Source organism: Coffea eugenioides, chromosome 3 (assembly GCF_003713205.1).
Source record: "Coffea eugenioides isolate CCC68of chromosome 3, Ceug_1.0, whole genome shotgun sequence".
NCBI classification, from domain to species: domain Eukaryota; kingdom Viridiplantae; phylum Streptophyta; class Magnoliopsida; order Gentianales; family Rubiaceae; genus Coffea; species Coffea eugenioides.
In genome coordinates, this window is record NC_040037.1 from 43,878,612 (window position 1) to 43,902,654 (window position 24,043).

A 24,043-nucleotide genomic window follows, 5' to 3' on the forward strand; every position below is an offset into this window, starting at 1 on the left:
ATATGCAACAACAAAAAAGAGATAACATTATATTTTAATTATTTTTCTTTAAGTTTTGAATTAATCACATTGGATTTAGTGTTTATCTTTTTTTGATATTTTTCTTTTGCTCTTTTCATTAACTTTAAAGGCAATGACTGTAAGAGGAACGGGTGCTAGTATTCAGCAAATTTTTCTGTTGGGGCTTCAAAGTTGAATGCTATATGGTTATGCTAATGGAAACTAAAGAAGAATACATAAAAAAGCTGAGAATAAAAGGTTAACGTGAATAGGAATTTTTTTTGTACGTGCTCTATGGCATACACGAAAATGCTTTAAGAATAGTTTTATTAGGATTGAATGGAAGGAAGTTTTGGTGGATAAAAAAAAAAAAAAAGAAGAAAAGCTTACATCACTTCACATCTTCAATTTTTTACCGCTTTTTCATTTGCACCATAAATTTTAACTTTAAATAGTTTATACCGTGAACTCTCAATTTTAAATACTTTCCATCCTAAACTCCAAGTTTGTCATATTTAAACCCATTCAATGACAACATTAGCAAAATTAGTGGCACAAGAGACCCCCAAATTAATGATAGTATGCTAAAAATGGTCAAAATGAGCCAAGATATTGTAGTTAGAATAAAATTATATATTGTCATTTATCTTGTTAATTTTGCTAATAATATTAGTAATTGGGACTATAAAAATTAATGATAATATACTAAAAGTGATCAAAAAGAGTCAAAGGATCGCAACTAGAATAAAATGCTACTTATCATTAATTTTTATCTCGTTAATTTTACTAATGTTCTCATTGATCAAGCTTGAGAGTTTAGGATGTAAAATATCCAAAATTTGATGTTCAATCTCGTGTTCAAGTGTTAAAAACTTGAATAATTTTAACCTCGAAGTCTAATTCAATTATGTCAATCATAAATTTCATCCGCAGCAATCGAGTTTCATATTCATCTTTCTTCGTGGAGAAAAACTGACATAGGGAAATTATATTCACATACTTCTATCTACGAAAATATGGGATACAAGGTCTGTTAATTCCATGTGTGTCCACCAGTTCTTGCAACTTTAAAAGTTGGACATCCATTTTTAAGGAAAAATACTTTATATATGCACGTAATAAGCAGATTATGTTTTCCTAATTTTAGATGTTCTTAAAATCTTTTTCTTGTAATAAGCACGAAGTTAGGTTTTTGTCCCCTCCTTATATTGTTTTCTTATATCAATAAAATTCGGAAATTTCTCCCCTATATACGAGGTTTGCCTTTCAAAAAGAAAAGAAAAAAACATGCACATAAAAGTATCACAATTTAATGTACCCTGCAGGCTGCAGATACACAATTAATCCATACGTTGTTACTGATTATATATGGTCTTTGGGGCTACATAAGTAATAATGATACTAGTTTTTTTTTTAAAGAAATATTTGATGTTCGATCCCTGTGGAATAGATCTAATTTGGCTAAAATTTATTTGGAAATGGTTTTGGAATTCTATTTAGGAACTGAACCAAAACTTTCTTGGTATTGCTTTAAAATCAAACAAAAGTAGGGAAGAAAAGGACGTTTTCAAGAATAATTCTTATTATTTTGGTTTTTTAATCTTTATGAAATCGCTTAGGTGGGAATGGTTAACATAACTTTCTAGTAGTTTGTAGCAATATAAAAGTCCCTTGTGGTTTGGCAAACATTCAACTTACCGGCCTATAATTTAGAAACCTACAATCTAGCCTGTGATCGCTTAAAGTATTCTATAATTTGGATGGAAAATGTCAAAACTAACCATGTTTATGAGTAAGCACGTCTCTTGCATATTGTGCTAGTAAAAACTAATATTTAATACCAATTATGACTTGGTATGTCCTTTTTATCCCTTATACCAAAAATCTCTATGCTTTAGTGAATGTTCAACTAACCCCCTTATAGTTTCAAAACGTATAGTATTACCCCTCATTATTTTGAATTCATAATATTACCCTCTTATGGTTTCAAAACTAATTTGGCTTGTAGGTTAAGAGCGTCTGGTGAGTCTTTGTCTAGTAAAAGTTATTTTTAAAACAGAAGTATAACTTAATTTGTCCATTAGATTCATCTACATAAAATAAAAATATTGAAGCATAGCCCATAATTGTCAAAACTTGAAGAAGAGGAAGCAATGAATTTGCAGAGAGATAGATTTTTTGGAATAACTCATTTATTGGCTAATATTTTCATTTGCATCATAGACATGTTTTTTAATTACCTTTTTATCTTACATAATTACATGACAAAAACTGCTACCAAAGTATTCCAAAAAAAATTCAAATAAATTTCTTTTCCAGGCATACTAGTTTTGGTTGTTCACTTTGGGTATGTGTGTGAATTGGACAAAGACATAAAAGACGTATAGTTCACATTTGAATATTGTTTGTTAGTTTACAGTGACTTAATATAAATCATCTATTTTGTTGTTGTAGGAAAGGGGAAAATACAAAGTGTTTCCTTATGTCTTGTGATTATTTTCTTCAAGTTATCGATGAGCTGGCAAAACTAGGAATTTGAAATATCATTACAAAATTTGTGAAGTCTATATTTGAAGATTGTTGATTTGAAAAGCCATCAGTGTTAATTTCAAAAACTTATAAACTATGGGGGGCTAAACTGTGCAGGTTTCTAAACCATAGGGAAGTAACCTAAACATTGACTAAACTACAGGACAATTTTTGGCCACCTACTCATTTATTTGTATGGCGCAATAATGATATTTTGCTCGCCGACAATTTCCATCACCATCTCAAAAACTTACAAACAATGAGGGGCTAAATTATAAATTTGTAAACTATAGAAAAATAAGTTGACTATTCACTAAGCCACATGGAGATTTTTTGTATTTAACCCTAATATAATACACTCTAAATTATTGGTAGCACCTATGTAACTACTCATTCAACATTAGGATTACTGTTTCCGACATTGTAGTGACAGGTAGCACCTTACGTTTTAGGGTTTTGGCGCGAGTAAGTTGTATTATAAATTTAATAGGCATGAAGAAATCTATTCAATATTACAGAAAAAAAAAATGTCTAGAGCTTGTTGTTTATTACGTGCAATAGTAAATTAAAAAAAGTATACTTTATTCTTGCACGAGACTCTCAACGAAGAATTTCAAATTTTGGATTCAAATTTCACTATCTATGAGTTTTTCAAACTACATGTTAGTCTTCATTCCATCTTTTATGGATTAATTTATAGTATTATTGAGTTATAATTTGTATTACTCTTACTATAGTAACTTCCTAGCAAAAGAATTATTCAGGAAAAAATTGCATTCTTATTAGAAAGCATGCCTAACTTTTAATCCGTTATCTTAATTAAGATTGGAACCGTATCCCGCCATTGTGGATAGTTCCAGAAGAATTAAAAGCTAGGCCTACCAACTATCTCAACTTTTACGTACTGGAAACAAACCTTTTTTTTTAAAACCCAAACAGCAAAACTTATACCAATGTTCTAAACTTCAATTCAAACTTCCTGGTTGAACTGGTTGAATCGTTAACCTAGTTGTCTTTCAAGCTGGATTAAGGTTCAAACCCAAAGTGATTTAAAAGCAGGTATGAATTATGAAAACTAGTTGGCTCATCTAAGTTGGACCGGCAAATTGCCAAACCGGAACGGTTCTTGCTAAATAGGTTAGGTCCCGCTTTTCATTTAAAACTAGTGAGACGGGTGAGACGGTCTGCGCTTAGGAAATTATCATTTTTCTTAAAGGTTAAGAATTATGAAATATATAGAATGCATGAGGACAATAATATATAGAATGCATAAGGGTAAATTAGAAAATTGTATAAGGTTATTTTGCATTTGAATCAGGATAATTAGAAAATTGTAAAGTGAATCATACCCAAAAGAGCATTAATCATTGTTGACACAAAAAAGAGGGACCTTGCAAATCAATTGAGCACTTAAACCATAGAACTTGACATTGTTAAAAATTAATCACCACATGTCACAATATTAAAACCCATTTTTTAAAGTTACTAAAGCCAACAATAATTTATTAATTGTTTCCTCAATTATTGTGCATTTACGGAACACTTAACAATTTTATTTCGTGTCAAGCCAACAATAATTTATTAATTGTTTCCTCAATAATTGTGCATTTACAGAATAGCTAACAATATTTTATTTCATGTCATAGTAATAAAGGCAATTTTTAAAGTCACTAAAGCCAACAATAATTTATCAATTCTTTTCTAGGTAATTTTGCATTTACAGAACACTTCAAAAATAAATAATTAACCACAAAAAACCAACTTTCATAGGCTTCACTTTTTATACCATCAATTACCAATTCAGTCAACATGTCCGGTAAATGCACCAAAACTATACCAGCTGCTAACAAACAGAACAGGCAATTGACGAAAATATCTTGGACATCCAATAACAATTGCAGGATAACCTTTTGACAAAAAAGCTTTGTTCATAGGGCAACTCTCTCTTTTACAGTATTAGATATAGAACGAAAAATATATAATAAAAAAATAAGGGCATTAAAAATTTTCTAATAATTATATAGACTAAATATTGGATATATAGACTAATATATATCCTTATGATTGTACGTTTTAAAAGTAGTAGGATTAAAAACCATTTTTAGTCGGAACCTATGACACCTCAACCGATTTTGTTTACTTGTGATGACAATGTTGGACTTGTTATATTTTCCCTCTGTCTCAATTTTTGAGAATTGTGCAGTCAGAAGGTATCACTGAACATGCTAGACAACCACTGCATCCACTTATGTGTTGATTTTTTTTGGCCAACAAAACAAGATAATTGACGAAAAAAACCCAGATATCCATTAAGAATTATAGAGTAACCTTGACAGAAAATTAACTGTTGATTGGGCAACTCTTCCTTTTATATTGTTAGATATTAGATTTTTTAACCCATGAATTAGTGTGCATTATTAACTTATTTTGTCATACAATTTTTTCTTCAAGACAATCCAAGGATTAAATGCCACAGGAAGCACGTGGCTTGGTGTTGGAGATGATCCCACGGCAAGGCGGTGACGGCTGTCCAACCAGGAAAGTAAATTTGCTTTGAGCCATTTTGTCTATGGCTAAAGAGGTAAAGCAAAGAATTTACGATTTTTAGTTGACGAAAATATCCTCCACATCCAACAATAATTGCAGCATAACCGCTTAATCAAAAAACACTATTCAGAAGCCAACTCTCCATCTTGTATATTGTTAGATTTGTAAGTCGCGACATCACCTGACTAACAGATGCAACACATACTATACTTTTGGACCATTAGCTATTTAACTCTTATGCAATATGCTTTCTTTTAAGTTTCAAAGCTACACAATATTTCTGCAATATTAGTTGTGCGTTATTTCTTCTTTTAAAAGTTATAGTTTATCATTAAATTGCTTTAGAAATTCCAAAACTTCTTAATTACTGAATTTCATAATTTTTGTCGACTAATCTATTCCCAAAATTGTATTCTTCTTGACTCCAAAAAATTACTATTTTCTTAAGGTTGACAATGATAGAATTTTAGAAACTTTTTTTTTTTCAATAAGTGTGAGATTTTGAATCTAGAACCTCCTATTTACAATTTCTCTTACCTTGTCACCCAACCCAATCCTCCCTCATCAAACTTAACTTTAATTTAATAGCTGATTTTGACTAAATGAGGGTGGCAAATTGTTAATCACTCCAAACTTCAAGAGGGTTCGATGCTACAAGTTGAGGTTTATTTGAATTGAAAATTGCATAAATAGTTCCTTACATGTCACATTTGTACCTTTTCCATCCACCACTTCCAAATTGAAGCAAATTTGTCCTTCACATTAAAAAAAATGCATGTTTTTTTGTCCGTACACCCATTTCAAGCACTTTTTTCTAGAAAAAAAAAATGTCACATGCCAACACACTCACACACACACACACACATATATATTTATATTTATATTTCATTTTTTTTATTACAACGTTTAGTTTTCCAAATATTGTTTCTTTTTTTGTTAGATTTCTTCTTTGGATTTTAGGATTTTCCCATTTCAAAAGTACTCTAGATATTTCAAAATAGCTGTTAGACCCTTTTTTTAGTTGTTAGTTTTTTTTTAGAACTGGTGTATCTGGATAGGAATTGGGTACTTTTGATGCTCATTTTACGCCTAAAACTATTATCACATGGCGGCATGTGACTTTTTCAGTCGCATAAAATGGATATGGGGACCAAAATGACATGTTTTGTACATTTGAAGGACAAATTTGCATCAATTTAAAAGTCAGGAACCAGAAAATATACAAATTTGATATGTGATGGACTATTTGCAACATTTTCCCATTCTTGAACCTACACATTGTTTTGGACGCCCACTTGAAGAAGGTAAGAAAGGAATAAAACATATACCGCGTTGTTTAGATAAGAAACGGATGCATCAGCTTGAAAAGCGGAGTCCGTTGTCCACTTGCGAGCCAGTGACTTTGTTGGGAGACTTGTCATTTTATCCAGCCGGATAAGAGGCAATAGAAATCAACAGCTTGTAAGTGGATTACCATTTCTTCTGCTGTCCTTCTTCAAGCTTGTAATATTTTGCTTAACTGGAAACAGGCTTGCAAGTTGAACTTGAACGAGAAACGGCTATTTTTATTCTGAAGTCAATCTTTGGCTACAAAGAGGGAAAAAAAGAGTGAAAAGATAGTTGCTTAATCTTACACGTTTGACACGTCACATTTTGGTCAAAGAAATTTCGTAGGGTTTGTTGAATATAACAAAAACCGACCAGGTATAGTCTAGATACTTGTGCCTGGGATGCTAGATGTTAAGGTTGTACTTATTTGTTTTGGTTGAATAGAATACAAGGGATGTTTCACTAATGCTGAAATCATCCCTTGTCGACTTAGAGTTTCATGTAGGATAAGTGTCCCATTTAAAATTGTATGCTTTGCTTTTGCACATATTTCTGCTAATATTGGATGATTGATAGTTCTGTTTTTAATTATTTGTTGTACCATAAACAAATTTTGGAACCATGGTCGTTGGAAAGATTAGCACTTCCAGAGTAATTGAACTCAAGATTTACTAGTATTTCAACCAGTGTGTCAACATGGGACGTTCTCTATTTTAAATAATTGTGAACCTATGGAACACATGAATTATTCAATAGAGAGATATAGAGAATTTTCTTACAAATGATTTATATTTATTTCAAAAAATTATTATGTTCTAAATGTTAAACTACTATACCAATTTTTACAAACTTTTATATGTAAACTTATTAAATTGCACTGCCAAAAAAAAAGAGAGAAATAACATTTAATCTTTGAAATAGGTATTTAAATGGTACAATGATTTTTTTATAAAAATAAATTGCATTAACGAATTATTGAAAATCGTCTAGCACAATTTGATTTACATTACTGCCCTAATGGCAGGTTAAAATGCATTAAAAATAACAGATCTACAGTTTAATAGATATAATAGATTTGAAAAATTATGAACAGACTTGAAAAGTGTAAAATGTTTCAAAATATTTTTCTAATGAAATAAATCGCTATAGCTCCTTTAGTGCGTATTGCAATCACCAAACCTATTAATCAACAATTTCAAACTTGAATAATGATGATGAAATCTATCGAGATATATCCAAGATCTAAAAAAATTCTAAATCTGATAATCAGATGTGAAATAAATTTAGATCTAACAATAAAATAAGTAATAAAACACAAAAATCTCACTAGGAACTCGTAGGAGATATAGAAAATTCTCATTAGGAACCCTTAAGAGAAACAAAAGTCTCCTTCCCAATGAAGAAGGCCTTTTGGAGTGAAGAAATAGAGAGAAATTGGAGAGGAGAAGAGGTTAATTCTTAAGTAAAATGGCGCAATGATGATACACCTAAATTATGTATTTGTTTTCAATTGAGTAGAAAAAATTAACAACCCATTTTCACAAGAAAGAATTTTCAGTTTGTGGCAAAGTTAAAAAATTTATGGATGCCAAAGATTTGTTTAATACTCTCATTCTTTCCAAATCAAAGTTTCTTCATCTTTTCTCTAATTAGCCTTCCAAAAAGCTTTTCTTCTTCCATGGGAGGGAAATGTTGGTCTAAAGTTAAGGTCCTTCCTCTCTCTCCATTTATTTTTTGTATTCAATAAAGTCTCTCCTAAGGTTTTCTATTAAGAGTCTTCTTCTCTCCTATATGGGTTGTTTGGCAAATTAGTTTTTTCCCAAGTTTTTTTCTACAAGTTTTTTAACAATTTTAAATATAGTAACTCAAAAATTTTGAGAAAAAATTTTAAAATACACACATCAAAATACCCAAAAACATACAAAAAAATTTTTCTTCTTTCTTTTCTTCTTCTTCCTCCCCCCACCTCAACCCACCACCACCTCTACCATCAGCTAGCACCAACTACCATCTCTACCAGCCCCGTAGCTGGCCGCCTCTTTTTTTTTTTCCTTTCTTCTCTCCTCTCTCTCCTCTCCTCCTTTCTCCTCCCTACCACTCTTTCTCCCTTCCTCTTTCCCCTGTTACCTCCTCCCCCCTTTCCCTCCCCAAGCCACCCCTCCTTTTCGCCCTTGCGTAATCTGGTCAGGTGGGAAGGAGAGAGGGAGGATGGCGCAGGGAGGGAGGGATCTGGTCATGTGGGAGGGGAAGGGAGAGGGGGGAAAGGAGGTGGCAGGAGAGAGGGAGAGGAAAGGGGAGGAGGAGAGGGAGGGAGGAGGAAGGAGGAGAAGAGGAGGGAGAGGAGAGAAGGGAGAAGGAAGAAGACGAGAGGGAGAGAGGAAAAAATAAAAACAAAAGAAACCTCCACTTGTTGTTTGGCAGAGGTTCCGGTGCCAATGACCGACGGTAAGGAGAGAGTAAGATCAATAGTGGGGTGAGGGAGAAGAAGAGGAGAGGAAAGAAAAGGAAAATGAAAGAAAGAAAAAAAGAAAAGAAAAAGACAAAGAAAAAATGTTTTACCCACCCTAAAATGTTTTTCTATAAATTCTATAGGAAGTTACAATAAAATTTTGAACAAATATCTAAAAAACTCATTTACCAAATGGGGTTATAGTTTCCAAGTGAAAGTTTTCTCCTCCCAAAAAATATCCTAGTTGGAGCTCTTTCCCCCTTTTGGCTCTATTTGGCACTTGTTTTAGGGGTGTTTATCGCAGAAATTTTTTTCTAAAACTCCATCTATAGTAAAATAATATTGTAACGTTGCTATCTAATTGTCAAGATTAACCCAGTTTAAAAAATAAAATGACTAAAGTAGCCAATATATATAAATGTAGTATGCATGACATTTTAACCAACTATGTTTAAAAAATTTTTGCCACAACTCTCTTATGATTTTCAAAATATATATTTAATGTCCGTGTGATTGAATTATTTTCATCTTGACATTGACGTATTTTTTACATTTTAGTCAACTCTATTGTGGAAATCAAATTCCATTACTCTAACACTTCAAATTGTGAGGGGTTATATATTTTTAAAATTATAAGAAAGTTATATAGAAAAGCATAGGAGATACTCTTACCCATGAGAGTAAGGCGTCATCATAACTAAGCAATTATATTTTACAGCAAGGGATTCAATAAATCTATATTTTTTTTTTAGGTTTCCCTAGTTTGAAAACACAAGTTGGTCTTTAAGAAAAAGAATACGAAATTAAAAATGCTGGCATACTTCACAAGATTTGTCAACTGTGCCAGGAAGAAGTGGAAGGTTCTCCGGTTATTGATGGTTCCTAATTAACTAAAGTTCATATGACTCGTTCCCATTTAAATAATACTACTTCTACCAAACACGATTGATAGTCACTATCCTATCTGTATATGCCATAGCTTCAAAATGATTGGATTCGGTGCCATTGTTTATATAAGTTGCTTTTAAAGTCATAAACTAGCTGAATTGACCATTCACGTCTTCAGTTTCCTACGCGTCCATGTGTTGGTAATACTATTCTAAGGGAAAGCAATCAAAAGATACGTCAGAAACCACGTTTTTGACAACAAATTTTGACCATGCAACGTCCGAACCTCTCCTCCATGACTTATTTCACCTATATATATCCACAGCCGGATTGTGATTCTTCATAACATAAGAAAGCTCAACTATTCACATACTTAACCTCGATTACCTGAAAACCTAGAGAAGCTTAAGCAAAATGGAAATGATGCTAAAAGTTATCTTCCTAGGTTGCATTCTGCACCTTGCCTCAGCTCAACTGCAGAGTGGATTTTACAGCACTTCATGTCCACGAGCAGAATCAATTGTGCAACAAGTTGTAGTAAAGAAATTTAGCGCTGATAGTTCAATAACAGCTGCTTTGCTTCGCATGCATTTTCACGATTGCTTTGTCCGAGTAAGTAATTAATCTTTTTTTTAACTAATTTATACTTGTTTAAGCGGTTAAGTAGTCAAAGGAGTTATAAGACATATAGTATTAAAAAATTCTTGGATGGAGCAAGGTTCAGGGGCTAATCATAGTTCATGTGTTCCTATGCATCACCCGTTAACAAATTAAATGGGACTTATAATATAACATAATGGCATAATATAATAATGGCATGTCAATTTTCTGGTTTGGCATAATATAATAATGGCATATCAATTTTGTGGTTTGGCTTTGTTTTGAAGTACTCAAGTCATAACAAATTTTGTGAACTATAGTCCATCTAAAAATCTATCAATTGCCTCAAATTTCTTCCTACTAGAATGTAGTACCCGAAGACATCCAAAATTTATATCAGAAGCGTGCAGTATGTAATCCACTTATTCAGAAGTTACATTAAAAAAGTCGAAAAGGTCTTGGCCTAGTGACTGAAACACAGGATTTAGAGTCTAATCTCTTTTCCTGCTCCACGCTTCATAAAATTCCACCCTCCCATGTAGAAATTTTTTTTAAGAAGTTACATTAAAAAATATAACAAAACCTCGATTTATTATATACGTGAGAGGATTTTATGAAGTTCTTATGACAAAATTTGGCATACTTGGGCAAAAATTTCAGGGTTGTGATGCATCAATATTGATAGACTCCACCAAGACCAGGTCATCGGAGAAAGATGCCGGACCAAACTTAACAGTAAGAGGATTTGAGCTAATTGATGAAGCCAAGAGAAATCTTGAGGCTGCCTGCCCATCCACTGTCTCCTGTGCCGATATAATAACATTGGCAACCCGTGATGCAGTAGCATTAGCCGGAGGACCGAGATATAATGTATCAACTGGTAGGCGAGATGGGCTGGTTTCAGACTCTTCCAAAGTAAATTTGCCAGGACCAAGTCTTTCCATATCGGATGCAGCTCGATTCTTCACTGCCAAAGGGCTAACAATCAATGACATGGTAGTCCTTTTGGGTGCACACACCGTTGGAGTTGCACATTGTGGTTTCTTCCAGGATCGGCTTTCTAACTTTCAGGGCACCGGGAAGCCTGATCCCACAATGGAACCAGCATTGGCTGCTACACTCTTGAAAACCTGTGGTACACAATCCAGGCCGTTGAGTAGAGACCCAACTGTGTTTTTGGATCAAAACACATCCTTCATACTTGATAATCAGTTCTACAATCAGATAAGGTCTAAAAGAGGGATCTTGCAGATTGATCAGGAACTAGCTTTGGACAGCTTAAGTGCTCCTCTAGCCTCAAGATTGGCTGCCAACAATAACCTCTTTCAGCAGAGTTTTGTCAATGCTATGATGAAAATGGGAAGCGTGGAAGTTCTTGTTGGAAATGCTGGAGAAATCAGGAAAAATTGTAGAGTCTTTAACAAACCTGGTGGTCGAGCCTAATACTTCTAATCTCCCTAAAGTGACACACTTGATGTTTGATTGATGAATAATTATTAATTCTTTGTGTACAAAAAAATACAAATTTTTTTTAACAATAAAACGTTGATGTTCCATGCAGTGTTTTGGTTCATTACGTAATTGAATATAGTTATCATCCTGCCTCTATTCTACAAAAATTTGAATCTCGTACATACCCTATGACAATCATTTTGCAGACAATTACGTGTATTGTGGGAGTCAGAGAATCAAGCACAACTCTTACAACTTTAAATATTGTTTAAATAATTGAAAAAATTGAGAGAGAGGCAAAAAGATCCTAAATAGGGCAAAAAAAATGAAAAAATGGAAAGTACTTTCTTATCTCAACGTCAATATGTAAATTAACTTTTATTGCTATCCATGCATGTTAATATATTCCAAAGACACTTTGCTTCCAGTGTAAATATTTTGGAGTGAAATACATCCGCTTATAGTAAGAAATAGGTTTGAAAGAACATGCCCCCAATGCTAAAATTGAAGCACTTCACTTGTCCAAAAGCATTCGTCGGACGGGAGCATGTGGTAACAGTTTAAGAGGTGGATGGGGTCTAACAGCTCCAGTTCCATTTGGATTAGTTATTTTTTAAACTGTTTTTCAAAAATTTTATTATAGTTGTGTATGTAAAAAAATTTTACTGTAGATGATTAAATGTTTTTTAGAGTATTTTTAGGATGTTTTTGAGAATATATTTTGATTTTTTTTGAAATTTACAAATTTAATGTGATATTTTTAAAATAAAAGAAACTTACTCCCCTCCTCCACTACCACCGCAACCATACCATCACCATCACCATCTTAAGGGTGGTTGCTTCTCTCCGTAGAGCCCATGATTTTCTTTTCCAGTCCCGCCACGATACCAACAGCCGAGCATACTCCAACGGAAATACTAGCTAGTACGATCATTTTGCTTTCACATATTTTGACATCAATGTCTGTCGTCTTTCTGTTTTGATTCTGTATATTTAACCTTGAGGATTAATGCACTACACCTACCAAGAAACGAAAAAGGGTATTGAATTTGAGGCCGTGATGATTGATGATTTGTCTGAGCACTGAATTTTGGGGCATTGAGAAAAAGTGGCCCAAAGCTTGATAGGGCAACCGGAAGGCAGAATTGGGAAAAAGCTAATATGGATTTTCCCTTCCTTCATGCAACCAGATTTTGCAGCCATGGCGGTGCACTTTCTCCTTGTCCATCTATTATGACAGATCTGAGCCTCATACTTTCTTTTGCTTCTACTTTTGTGCGTGAATTTGTGGAAATTGAGGGGAGGGGAGGGGCAGCGGGGGAGGGAGGAAGAGGAATGAGGAAGGAGGAAGGAGAGGGAGAGGCAGGAAGAGGGAGAAAATGGGAAGAGAGAAGAGAGGAGGGATGGCAGTGCGGTGGCGGCGGTGACGGAGGTGGAGGGAGGAGGGAGGAGGGGAGAAGTGGTGGCGTTGGTGGGTGGCGGTGGGTGGTGGGTGGTGGGTGGTGGGTGGAGGTGATGGGTGAAAAAAGAACGATGATATAAATTTGTTGTTTATTTTATTTATTTATTTTTAAATGTATTTGAAATTATGTGTGTTTTTAAAGTTGTATTTGAAGTGTTACTGTATACTTCAAATACAAAAACATTTTTTGAAAAATTTGCTCATCCAAACAGAGCCTCCATTTCATATAAGCTTGCTCTCGAATGTACATGGGTTGAAATATGGTGTAAACAAGTTACAAGTGCGATGGAAGTATGTAGCACTTTAGTGTAAAAAAGTTTAAAATGAGCCTTTTATCTAGAAATGGAGTGAAATGGGAACTAGTGCGACCCCGGATGGGGTGTAGGTGTTTTAAGGTTTCTAATAGAATGCAACTACTGTTAGTGTGTATGCCCTAAAATTAGGGTTTATCATTGTAGTTTAACAATTTATATTTTCATAAATGGTATTTTTATCTTACTAATTGTTTTTTTATGTGATTAATTATACAAAGTCCTTAAAGTAAATAATACCTAACTTAATGCAGTCATAAAATGTTACAATAATGAGAAACATTAACTAGGATTTATTCTTAATAATCTCTAATCGTAGTATTAATAGATAAGATACTATTAATACTGATAGCATAGCACATACTTTGTTTCTTCTTTTTAAAGGAAATAGTTGCTCTTACTTACCAATGTTATAGAGATATCAAATTTAGTTGTGTGAGTTCTTGATATTATAATCAAGTTTACTGGATAGATCTACTAAGAGATTATCACATGGATAACTATTTGTATGTCAATAATAAATCTCAATATAGCGTATGTATAGGTGATCCTCTTACTTAAAATTATCATAATATGTTGAATATGAATTGTTATACTTTAATTTTCTGTATAAATGGGTAATCATGTCATTAGATATTGGATATAACATGCAACATGGAAAGAAAGTAAATAATTTACAAGGATTCATCACCTCTAATAGTAGAAGAGTTATCTTATTAATCACCATTTGTTGAAATATAACTCCAGAAATCTTAATATATACTAAGTGGAAAGATCTTAAATTGGTGTATCAAATATTTATTCATTGAGCGGGAAAAAAATATTTATTCATTAAGAGTTACATTTCAATAATAAGAAAAATAATTAATTACTTTAGAGTTGACACGTATTTCATACTCTAAAATAAGTGAGAGAAAAATATGGTAAAACAATATTAATTATGCAATGCACATGCATAGAATAGCACCCCAGAGGTTCCAAAGGAGGAGCAAGCACCTAAAGCAGTTGCTCCTACACAAGAACAAATTTTAGCTATTAAGGCCGCAATTGTGAATTCCCAAACTCTGGAAGAGGTGGCAAGGCTTGAACAGGCACTGAAAACTGGCGAACTTCCTGCTGATTTAAACATTGGAGAGATTGATGATGCAGGTAAAAGTGAAAATGCCAGAGAGGACAAAATGGTTACTGATAGTGAAGAAAAAACCAATGATCAACCTGGAAAGGCTAAATCTGAAAATAAGAATGATGGTCCTGAAGAAATGGAGCAGGAGTAAAGAGTGGGCTTTGCTTCATTTGCAAGTTTTCTGGAGTACTGAAAAGAGGTTGACAATTTGAGGATTATGGCCTGCAGCTCTTTTTTTTTTTTTTTTTGTGGTTGGTCAGATACTAGTTATGTCCAAATAGAGATACACTTATGTACTCCTAACCATGTTTTCGTAACCATTGAACTGGAAGCATATTAGTCATCGTCAGGATAAGTTGTATCTTTCATAATTACCTTTTGACAATTTTGGATTCACCAAAAGGCAATGAAGGTAGAATTATAGCAGTAAAAAAAAAAAAAAAAATCATTCACTTGACTCTTTTCTTACACATGATTGCATGGTTAAGTGGTATGTATATTTTTCATATTTGTATGTGTGCACATACCCAGAACCAATTGGCGCATGGTTACATCAATATTACATCTTGTGCATATGATTAAATGGATTCTTAGAAGTGTCTGTCCCATAATTTGGAGTAAAGGATTTCATATTAAATCATACCCTACACATGACGGTGAAATTTTACTTAATGAACCTTGGGTAATTTGAGATATAAATTGTGGAAGTCAATAAATTTATACATGATAACGCTGGATTCTTGCATGCTGTCATTGAAAGATGCCATGGATGATTGTGGAAGCCATTAGATAGTAGATATAACGCTGGATTCATCTGTGTGCTCTCCAAAGAGATACTGCTAGGATGGTAGTGATTGTGCGTGATGATTTTCATATCATATCTTCACCCTCTCCAAATCTCAGGATATGCACAGTAAACTTTAGATGACGGCATCGGAGATTAGAGATTTAGCTGCGACGTTTGGAGATTTACGTGTGGGATTTGGGAATTCATATTTAGGGGTTTTCGGATTTGGCGAAGGTGGTGGGAGATAAAGGGAAGATTTTTGACTCTTTATATAGGGATAATTTGGAAGGTTTCTGAAAATTTCACTGAACTCCCCTAAAATTCGGAAAAATACACCTGCCTTCTTTAATTTGATAGTTTTAGTAACAAAATCTTAAAATAATATTGACTTGGTCAAATTTTTAAATGAATATCCAAAAATGCCCTTGTATAATGAGTTTTAATTTACTTTCTCATACAATTATAAGATTATCTAGTATAATTATAAGAAAAATGTGCCAAATTCTTCATGTCCATACATACTATTTGATAAATGACTATAATAATAATTTTATCACTATGATAAGATACTTTTAATGGTGTTTTATTATAGATTTGGATTTATAAGGTAAAAAAGAAAATATTGAAATAATTCATTTTAGAGTTTATGAATTTTTCAAGTAGTGGGATTATCATAATTTAGTAGTGGTTTCGGGCTATTTCTTTTTTATTTATTATTAATTGTAATAACAAAAAATAGAAAAAAAGATTAGCAAAAATATTTGATTGCATATAAAGTTAACTCATCAACAAAATCACTAGTTTGACATTTGTTTACAATATTTGATTGCATATAAAGTTTACAATAATTTTTAAAATTTCGAGAGAGCTAAATGAAATTGTCAAAAACCTCAAGGGAGGTTTCTGAAATTATCCCCTTAATATATCCTACTTCATTTGGTGGTGAAGCAAATATTCTCATATATTCTTTCACTTTGTATGGGCTGACTTGCACATGCATCCATATTTAGCAACAAATATAATGTAAATCTAACTCCATAAAGAGTGCCTATTTCCCATTTATGAATTTTGCCAAACTTGGACCTTGCTTATAAATTCCGAAACCTCCTTTACAATTTGTCTAACTTTGCCTAGAAATTACATATATGAGAGATTGACAAATTTAAAATAGTATCAAAGAACCTTTACTTATATTATGCCTTGAACCACTTATGGAATCCACCATCTCAGTTTGGTAGAAGAAGTGATTTGTCAGTTTATTCTTTACGTAATTCCAAGTTGAACAATCTAACACATCCTCTGGGTGGATTATTCTGTTGTTTGACGAAGTGGATAACTATATAAAGACAAAAAAAAACAAGTACCAATTCTGAAACCGAATAAAATAAGAGGGTCAACCGAAACAGTTGGCGCAAGCTCAACTACGGTACGATGGGATAATTAATTTGCAAGCTTGTTCCTGCATTTTTTATCGGGTCAATCATTTCCAATATGCAAATTTAGAACATTGAAAGTACAGAAGACTATTCAAGTTTCATTTGCTTGAACATTTTGTAAGCTTATTCACAGAAGGAAGTTGCGAAGAAGTTCTTAAAAGGATAAAAAGGAAAGTCATAGTTGTGAGTTATTTTTTGATGAATAACAATTGATTTAAATTTAATTTTAAAATTTAATTTTTACACATATATCATGTATCTAATCGTGTGATAGTGTATATACAATGTTATTAACAAATCATAGCTTGTAGCAAAACATTATTGTACAAGTGAAAAAGCAAAACATAGCTTGTAGCAAATCTATTTAGAAGGTCAATAAGATGACACACGAAACAGGGTAGACAAATTCAATAATATGTTTTACACTACAAAAAACTAAAGTAACCTTTTGTCGGGTAAAAAAGTACACGTCCAGCTTTGGTCTCATGGTTGCACAATTAACGTTGTCATCTAAAGTTGGACCAAATCAATTATCGAATACAGCTGAGAAATCAGATACCCAAAATCCTTTTGATTGATGATTCTGTCTCTAATTTGATAAATTATATATCACAACTACGAAGTGGTACTCGAGTGCCTTTTTGTTTAAATTAAAACCTCCTACCGGATTATTCCTTTATAATCAACCTACTTTATTCCTGGTTTGAAGATTATTGGCAAATGTGATTGATTGAAGGCTGATGATCTTTGCAAGTGTGAATTTGTTCATGTAATTAGATGGAAAAAGCAAAATAATTGTGTCTCATATCACACAATCTTCAAACAGCTGGGAAGTGTCTCTGTTTTGCTCTGTGTGTGTGTGTACGCACACAAATATATTGGGTGATTACCTTCATTTTATATATCAGAGACGGAGTTTTATTCTAAAAACAATCAAGACTTGCTTTTTTTAGCTGGCCATTCCACAATATTCCAGGATAGTTCAACACATTTTTCTTAGTGTCTTGGGAAATATTCACTATGGACTGTGTAAAAAGTTAAAAGGAAATCAACTTCTATAACTAAAGAATCAGGGAAATCTATTTCAGACCATCACCAATTAACTTTAGGAATTAACTCAGCCAGATCATGATTTGATGGCCACAACGAATTTGGCAAGCTGTTCTTGACCAAATGCACTTATAATATTGATCGGCTCCATATCATCGCCAAAACAACTAGTAGTATTTTATAAGAAGTCAGCAATTTGCTTTCACAGACTACAATTTGGTTATATGAAGTATTGTAAAAATTCTGTCCTTACGCGTTTGTGAGGTAAGTATCCTTTAGAAAAGTAAGCAGCTAAACTATGCTTGAAAATCAACGATCCTTCACGTAGTTTGACAATATGCATTGGTGGCTAACGTCTACCCATGTCTATTTTCTCAATCCATATGCACTATATATACCCCTCAATGGATTTGGACATTTTGCATCCTCAAAATTGGCTAAGCTTGTTCAGTTTGGTTAAACGTAATGGAGATGAAGATCATCTTTTTTTTACTCTCTTTTACTATTTTTGAGCTCTCCTCTGCCCAGCTTCGAGTTGGTTTCTATAGTTCTTCATGTCCACGAGCAGAGTCGATTGTTAAACAAGTTGTGCAAAAACGGTTTCGCACGGATCGTTCAATAACAGCTGCTTTGCTCCGAATGCACTTTCATGACTGCTTTGTTAGGGTAAGTAGCATACATTTATGGTTAATCTTTTCTATTATGTTAGCATATAGAATATATTGACGGGTCTAAATGTAAGACACATTAGTTTAATAAATTTTACATATGTGACATGCATTTATACCAGTTAGAATCTACACTGCCAAAGTATAAAAAATTTATCCATACGTTTAGCCCCTTTTTTTTGGTTATTTATACAAGATATAACAAATGGAACTTGAGGGATTTCCAACTATTTCAAGAGGAATTTCCTTGGACCCTTTTCGGATATAGTCATTTTGCATGGTAATCTTTTCTTCTTTTTTTTTTGGTTAGGCAACTGGAATTTTATCCATCAAAATCTATTTTTATTATTATTTTCTTTTTTGCAACTTTATGCCACAATGAAGTTTTTACAAGGTTTTTGATGGGCACACAATTAAAGGAAATTAAGTAATAGATGGCAGGTAGCTGTACATGCAGGACATTTTCAACGCGAATTCACATTTCATATTGGATGCAGGGTTGTGATGCATCAATATTGATAGATTCCACCAAGTCCAAGTCATCGGAGAAAGATGCCGGACCAAACCTAACCGTAAGAGGATTTGAGCTAATTGACGAAGCCAAGAGAAATCTAGAGGCTGCTTGCCCTTCATCTGTCTCCTGTGCCGATATCATAACATTAGCAACCCGCGATGCAGTCGCATTAGCCGGTGGCCCTGCTTATAATGTGCCAACAGGCAGGCGAGACGGGCAAGTTTCCGACTCCTCCGAAGTAAATCTGCCAGGACCTAGCCTTTCCATATCAGATGCAGCACAATTCTTCACCGCCAAAGGGCTAACACTCAATGACATGGTGGTCCTTTTGGGTGCACATACAGTTGGAGTTGCACATTGCGGTTTCTTCCGAGACCGGCTCTTTGATTTTCAGGGCAGAGGGAAACCTGATCCTACTATGGACCCTGCATTGGCTGCTAGACTCCTGAGGATCTGCGGTACACAATCCAGGCCATTGAATAGGGATCCAACAATTTTTTTGGACCAGAATACATCCTTCATTGTTGATAAGCAGTTCTATAATCAAATAAAGTCTGGGAAAGGGATCATGCAGATCGATCAAGAACTTGCCTTGGATAAGCTAAGTGCTCCTCTGGTCTCAAGATTGGCTGCCAATGACGCCCTATTTCAACAAAGTTTTGCAAATGCTATGATCAAGATGGGACGCGTTGAAGTCCTTGTTGGAAGAGCTGGAGAAATTAGGAAAAATTGTAGAGTTTTTAACCCAACAAAGCCTAAGGGCAGAACTGGCTAAAATCGTTGGCAGTTATTTGGATTTTCAAGGTTCCAAAAGGTGGTATCCCTTTGTTTTTTTTTTGTGAATTGGATTAGTTCTTTTATTCCTAGCTTTCTTTGTTAAGATGTCGTTTGTACATGAAATTTATATCTTGTAAAAGCTATACTAATTCAAATAAAGTGGTTTTCTTATGGTTTTTTATTTTAAATTTTTGCGTGTTCTTAAGGTTTTTATTTTGGGATTTTTGTGTTATTTTTTTGGGTGTCACTGTAGACGTGTACATAAACTACACGTGTTTAAAAGAAACTCGAATTTATATGCACCTATAGTTTCTTTAGAAACGTTAAGCATGTATAACTTTATTCCAAAATGGACAATGAATTTCATTTCATAGTCGTGTATACCATAGAACTTTCCATTTTATTCTCCTCTTCAATACAAATGAACCGATCCTTCATAATGATGGTCCCATCATCAGCTGAATTTCACTTATAGCACATAGTATGTCAATGAATAATTATAGGAATAATTTCACAAAGTCCCGTGGAGGCTTCTGCTAATTTCAACTAGCACCTTTTTAATTTCGAATATTTCTCTTACTTCATAGTTTTTGGAAACAAATTTACCCCCTGTGAGAAAAAGTGAATGAAAAAATTTGAAAGGAAAATCTAAAACCAAACGTCATTCTGAAATTACCCTTGAAGCTCTCAAAATTATGAAATGTAATACACTTTAAAAATGGAATAAAAAAAGAAGAACAAGAAGAAATTGGTCCAACATTCTTAATACAAAACAAGAATAAATAAGTCTCATATCTGTTGACCGGTAAGCCAATATAACTATTACCAGTGCAACGTTGTTTCCCGTGAGGAACTGATTAAAAAAAAAAGAAGCTCTTAATGCAACAAAAATTAGCATGCCATTTCCTATTGAATTAAGTGGTAATAAGTTCTTAGCTTTTAAGTGGAGCGAGCAAAGAAACTTAAGTCCTAGGCACTGTTCTCCAAAGCACAAGGATGGCAAGCTATATGAGAGAACTCCTTGCAATTAGCAACATACTTGAGGATCAACAATCGAATTTGTAGTTTTGGTCATAAAGCAGTAATAAGAGATTCCAGGAGCCATAACAATGTATACTTTTTTGTTCAAAACAATGTATATGAGTTACACTTTTGCTGTATAAAATGCTACTTCTTCCATTGGAAATTTTAGTAAAATGATCATTTGAGTAAAATCAACAAGTACTAATTTTTTGTAAACTCACTTTGATTTGAAGAAGTTGTTACACTAAGGGTATTATAGACAATTTGGACCTTCTAATCATGATACTGACAAGGGAGGATGGTGTAATATTTAAAATTAGAAAGGTGAAATTGTCGAAAAACTTCAAGGGAGATTTCTGAAATTATCCCATAAGTGAACAAATTAATTACTCAATAAGACTAGGTAAATTATAAAAATGGTAAGCTTATAATTTATTAATAAAACATCCTTGAATTCCGGGTCGTATCTTTCTTTAACTTGTGACTTGTCCGATCAGTTGAGGTATATAATGATATGATAATTCTATTAGGTTTTCCCCTTTATGATCGTTATATTCAAGATTAATTATAAAATAACTATAGAAATAATATCTTTCAAATACCTTTTTATCTCAAATATATTATATCACAAAAAATGTCATAATAATTGTTCCAAATAATATTTCAAACAATCTCCTATCCACAAAATTATTAGTATTCAAGGTCAAATAGAGAAAAATATACATAAGGCAGTAAGCGAAAACTTATACGGCACAACAATTAGATTTTCATTGCCTTATGTAGAATCAAAAAAATGTATCTTTTCCATTATCATTTCTATCTATCAATAATTTCGCGTTTTTCTCATCTTTGAAAGCCTTCAACCCCAAGATACACTCTAACAACTTTCGGACTAATTAGTATTGTTTGTTCCTAGGTTGCATGTTTTACTAAAAATCAATCTCATGAAATTGTAAATGTCAACACCTTATGCATTAAGTTATCCCCATGGTTTTTAATGTAAACTAGATATGTGAATTAAACCTTCTACTTACAATTTCTTGTATTTTATCATCCAACCCAACTCCAAGCCCCAACCAAACATAGAGATTATTGTTTGAATAAAATTAGGGTTAATTTCAAAAACCTTTCCTGAAGTTTTTGACAATTTTACTTGGCACCCTCAAATTTTAAAAAACTCACTTGGCTCCCCCATTTTAAACTTTTTGTAACATTGGAAACCTATTTCAAAATATAATATTAAAAAACTCATTATGGGAGGGAGAATACAATTTTATTCCAAATTTGCCCTTTTTGTGATTTCTTAATTATCATTACACACCAAATTTATCTCTTCACTTTTGTAAATTGATCAATGTAGTTCTTTAATGAAAATTTAAAAGTTGATAACAAAATCAAAAAACTCTTTAATAGTTTTTGTGTCATTGCGTTGAACAAGAAATGTTAAATTATTTAAAATAATGTTAAAAATAATTTGAAATAATTTACAACCATGAGAATACATTTGTGTTCCAACTTAACAAAAAAATAGAAAATTCAAAAATATGTGAAAGATTTATAAAACTTCTTAAATTTACTCAAACGCTTTATAGTAAACAAATATTAATTTTGTAACTTGCAAAAATTTTAAATAAACTTTCAAATATTAATTCTTGTTATTTAAAATACACACTAGATTTTGTCCAATCAGAATAAACCTTCATACCTTTTTTTTTTATTTTTTATTTGTTATTAATATCCTCACTACTTTGGTAATAAAAGTAAGGCAACAAAAGGGCAAATTTGCAAAGACATTATATTTACTCTCACAAAATGAATTTTTTAATATTATATTTTAAAATGAGTTGCATGTGAGATTTTTTAAAATTTGGGGGTGCTAAGTGAAATTATTAGAAACTTCAAGAGAGTTTCTGAAATTATCTCACAAAATTATTCACATTTATCGTGCATGCCCATTAGTTTTGAATGCTTTTCAGATTAACTTCACTTTTTTAAAAATTTAAATCTTGAGATTTTGTTAGTGAATGACGGACTAGACTAAACTTTGTGTTTCGTTGCTATTTTTGCAGTTAAATTGTTTACAAATTTTAATTTTTTTGGGTTAAACCTTTAGATTACTTATCAATTATCATAGACTACATTTGAATCTTTTGTATTTTATTTTATTCTCCCTAACCATTCCGTAATATTCCCGGATGGTTCGACACAGTTCTACTTATTGTCTAGGAACATTCAATATGAACTATGAAAGAAAAAATCGAAACAAGTTTTATAGCTAAAGAATCTTGGAAATCTATTTCAGTCTATCTCAACTAACTCTGGCAGATTATAACTTAATGGCCACAACAAATTTGGTAAAATTGCAGGACCAAAGTACTCCTTCAACTAATTGACACCAAATCTTCGCCCAAACTACTGGCAGTAGCTATCCAAAGCCAGAAATATTTCAGAGACTATAATCTCAATCAATTGTTTGATTTTTTTTTTTTTTTTAACTTTCAAGTTGGCATATTGTTACTTATGCGTGCATGTATGTGATGTGGTTATGCACAAGATTGCATGGTTAAGTGGTGTACACATTTTTCGTATTTTCCTGTGCACACTTCTAGAACCAATTCGCACATAGTTACAACAATATTATACAACAAAGTGTACACTATCCTAGATGTTCTAGTTAGCCACGCATGTGATCCCTAGCAGTGACTATCTCACAAGTAACTTATTTCTCCGAGAGGTTGTCAAGGTGAAAAGACTCTTGAATCCAAGAGTCTTTGATAAAGATGATTTCATCTGGGCAATAGTTCAGAAAATGAAGGCCGAATTCGATAAATATTAGGGTGAATGCAACTTATTAATGGCAATTGGTGCCATTTTGGATCTAAGGCAGAAAATGTGCCTTATAGAGTTTTCCTTCCCCAAGATTTATTCGTCTTAGAGTCGGAAGAAAACCTAACTAAGGTTCAAAAAGCACTCTTTGACTTGTATGAGACATATGTTGTTGTAGCTGGTAGTTCAAGTGAGAGTAAAATTGAATGCAATGGCGATGCATTTGATGGCTAGAATTCAAGACAACAAAAGTCTTCAAATTGGGATGATTT

At 32.9% G+C, this 24,043-nt stretch overlaps 2 protein-coding genes across 2 annotated transcripts; both read left to right on the forward strand.

The window, feature by feature from the left end:
• Window positions 1-10,156: 10,156 nt before the first annotated feature.
• Window positions 10,157-11,785, forward strand: LOC113766711 (peroxidase 44-like). The gene is made up of 2 exons (XM_027310875.1): window positions 10,157-10,354; window positions 11,003-11,785. The coding sequence occupies exons 1-2, from the start codon at window positions 10,157-10,159 to the stop codon at window positions 11,783-11,785; spliced, it is 981 nt and encodes a 326-aa protein (XP_027166676.1).
• Window positions 11,786-18,434: 6,649 nt separating this feature from the next.
• On the forward strand, window positions 18,435-19,920 carry LOC113766712 (peroxidase 44-like). Its single transcript, XM_027310876.1, has 2 exons — window positions 18,435-18,629; window positions 19,129-19,920. The coding sequence occupies exons 1-2, from the start codon at window positions 18,435-18,437 to the stop codon at window positions 19,918-19,920; spliced, it is 987 nt and encodes a 328-aa protein (XP_027166677.1).
• The last annotated feature ends 4,123 nt before the right edge of the window (window positions 19,921-24,043 follow it).

Bases quoted from the DNA above. Each gene is read 5' to 3' on its own strand.
- LOC113766711 (XM_027310875.1), top strand. From the start codon at position 10,157: ATGGAAATGATGCTAAAAGTTATCTTCCTAGGTTGCATTCTGCACCTT. The intron at 10,355-11,002 runs GTAAGTAATTAA...CAAAAATTTCAG, and splicing joins TTCACGATTGCTTTGTCCGA to GGTTGTGATGCATCAATATT.
- LOC113766712 (XM_027310876.1), top strand. From the start codon at position 18,435: ATGAAGATCATCTTTTTTTTACTCTCTTTTACTATTTTTGAGCTCTCC. The intron at 18,630-19,128 runs GTAAGTAGCATA...TATTGGATGCAG, and splicing joins TTCATGACTGCTTTGTTAGG to GGTTGTGATGCATCAATATT.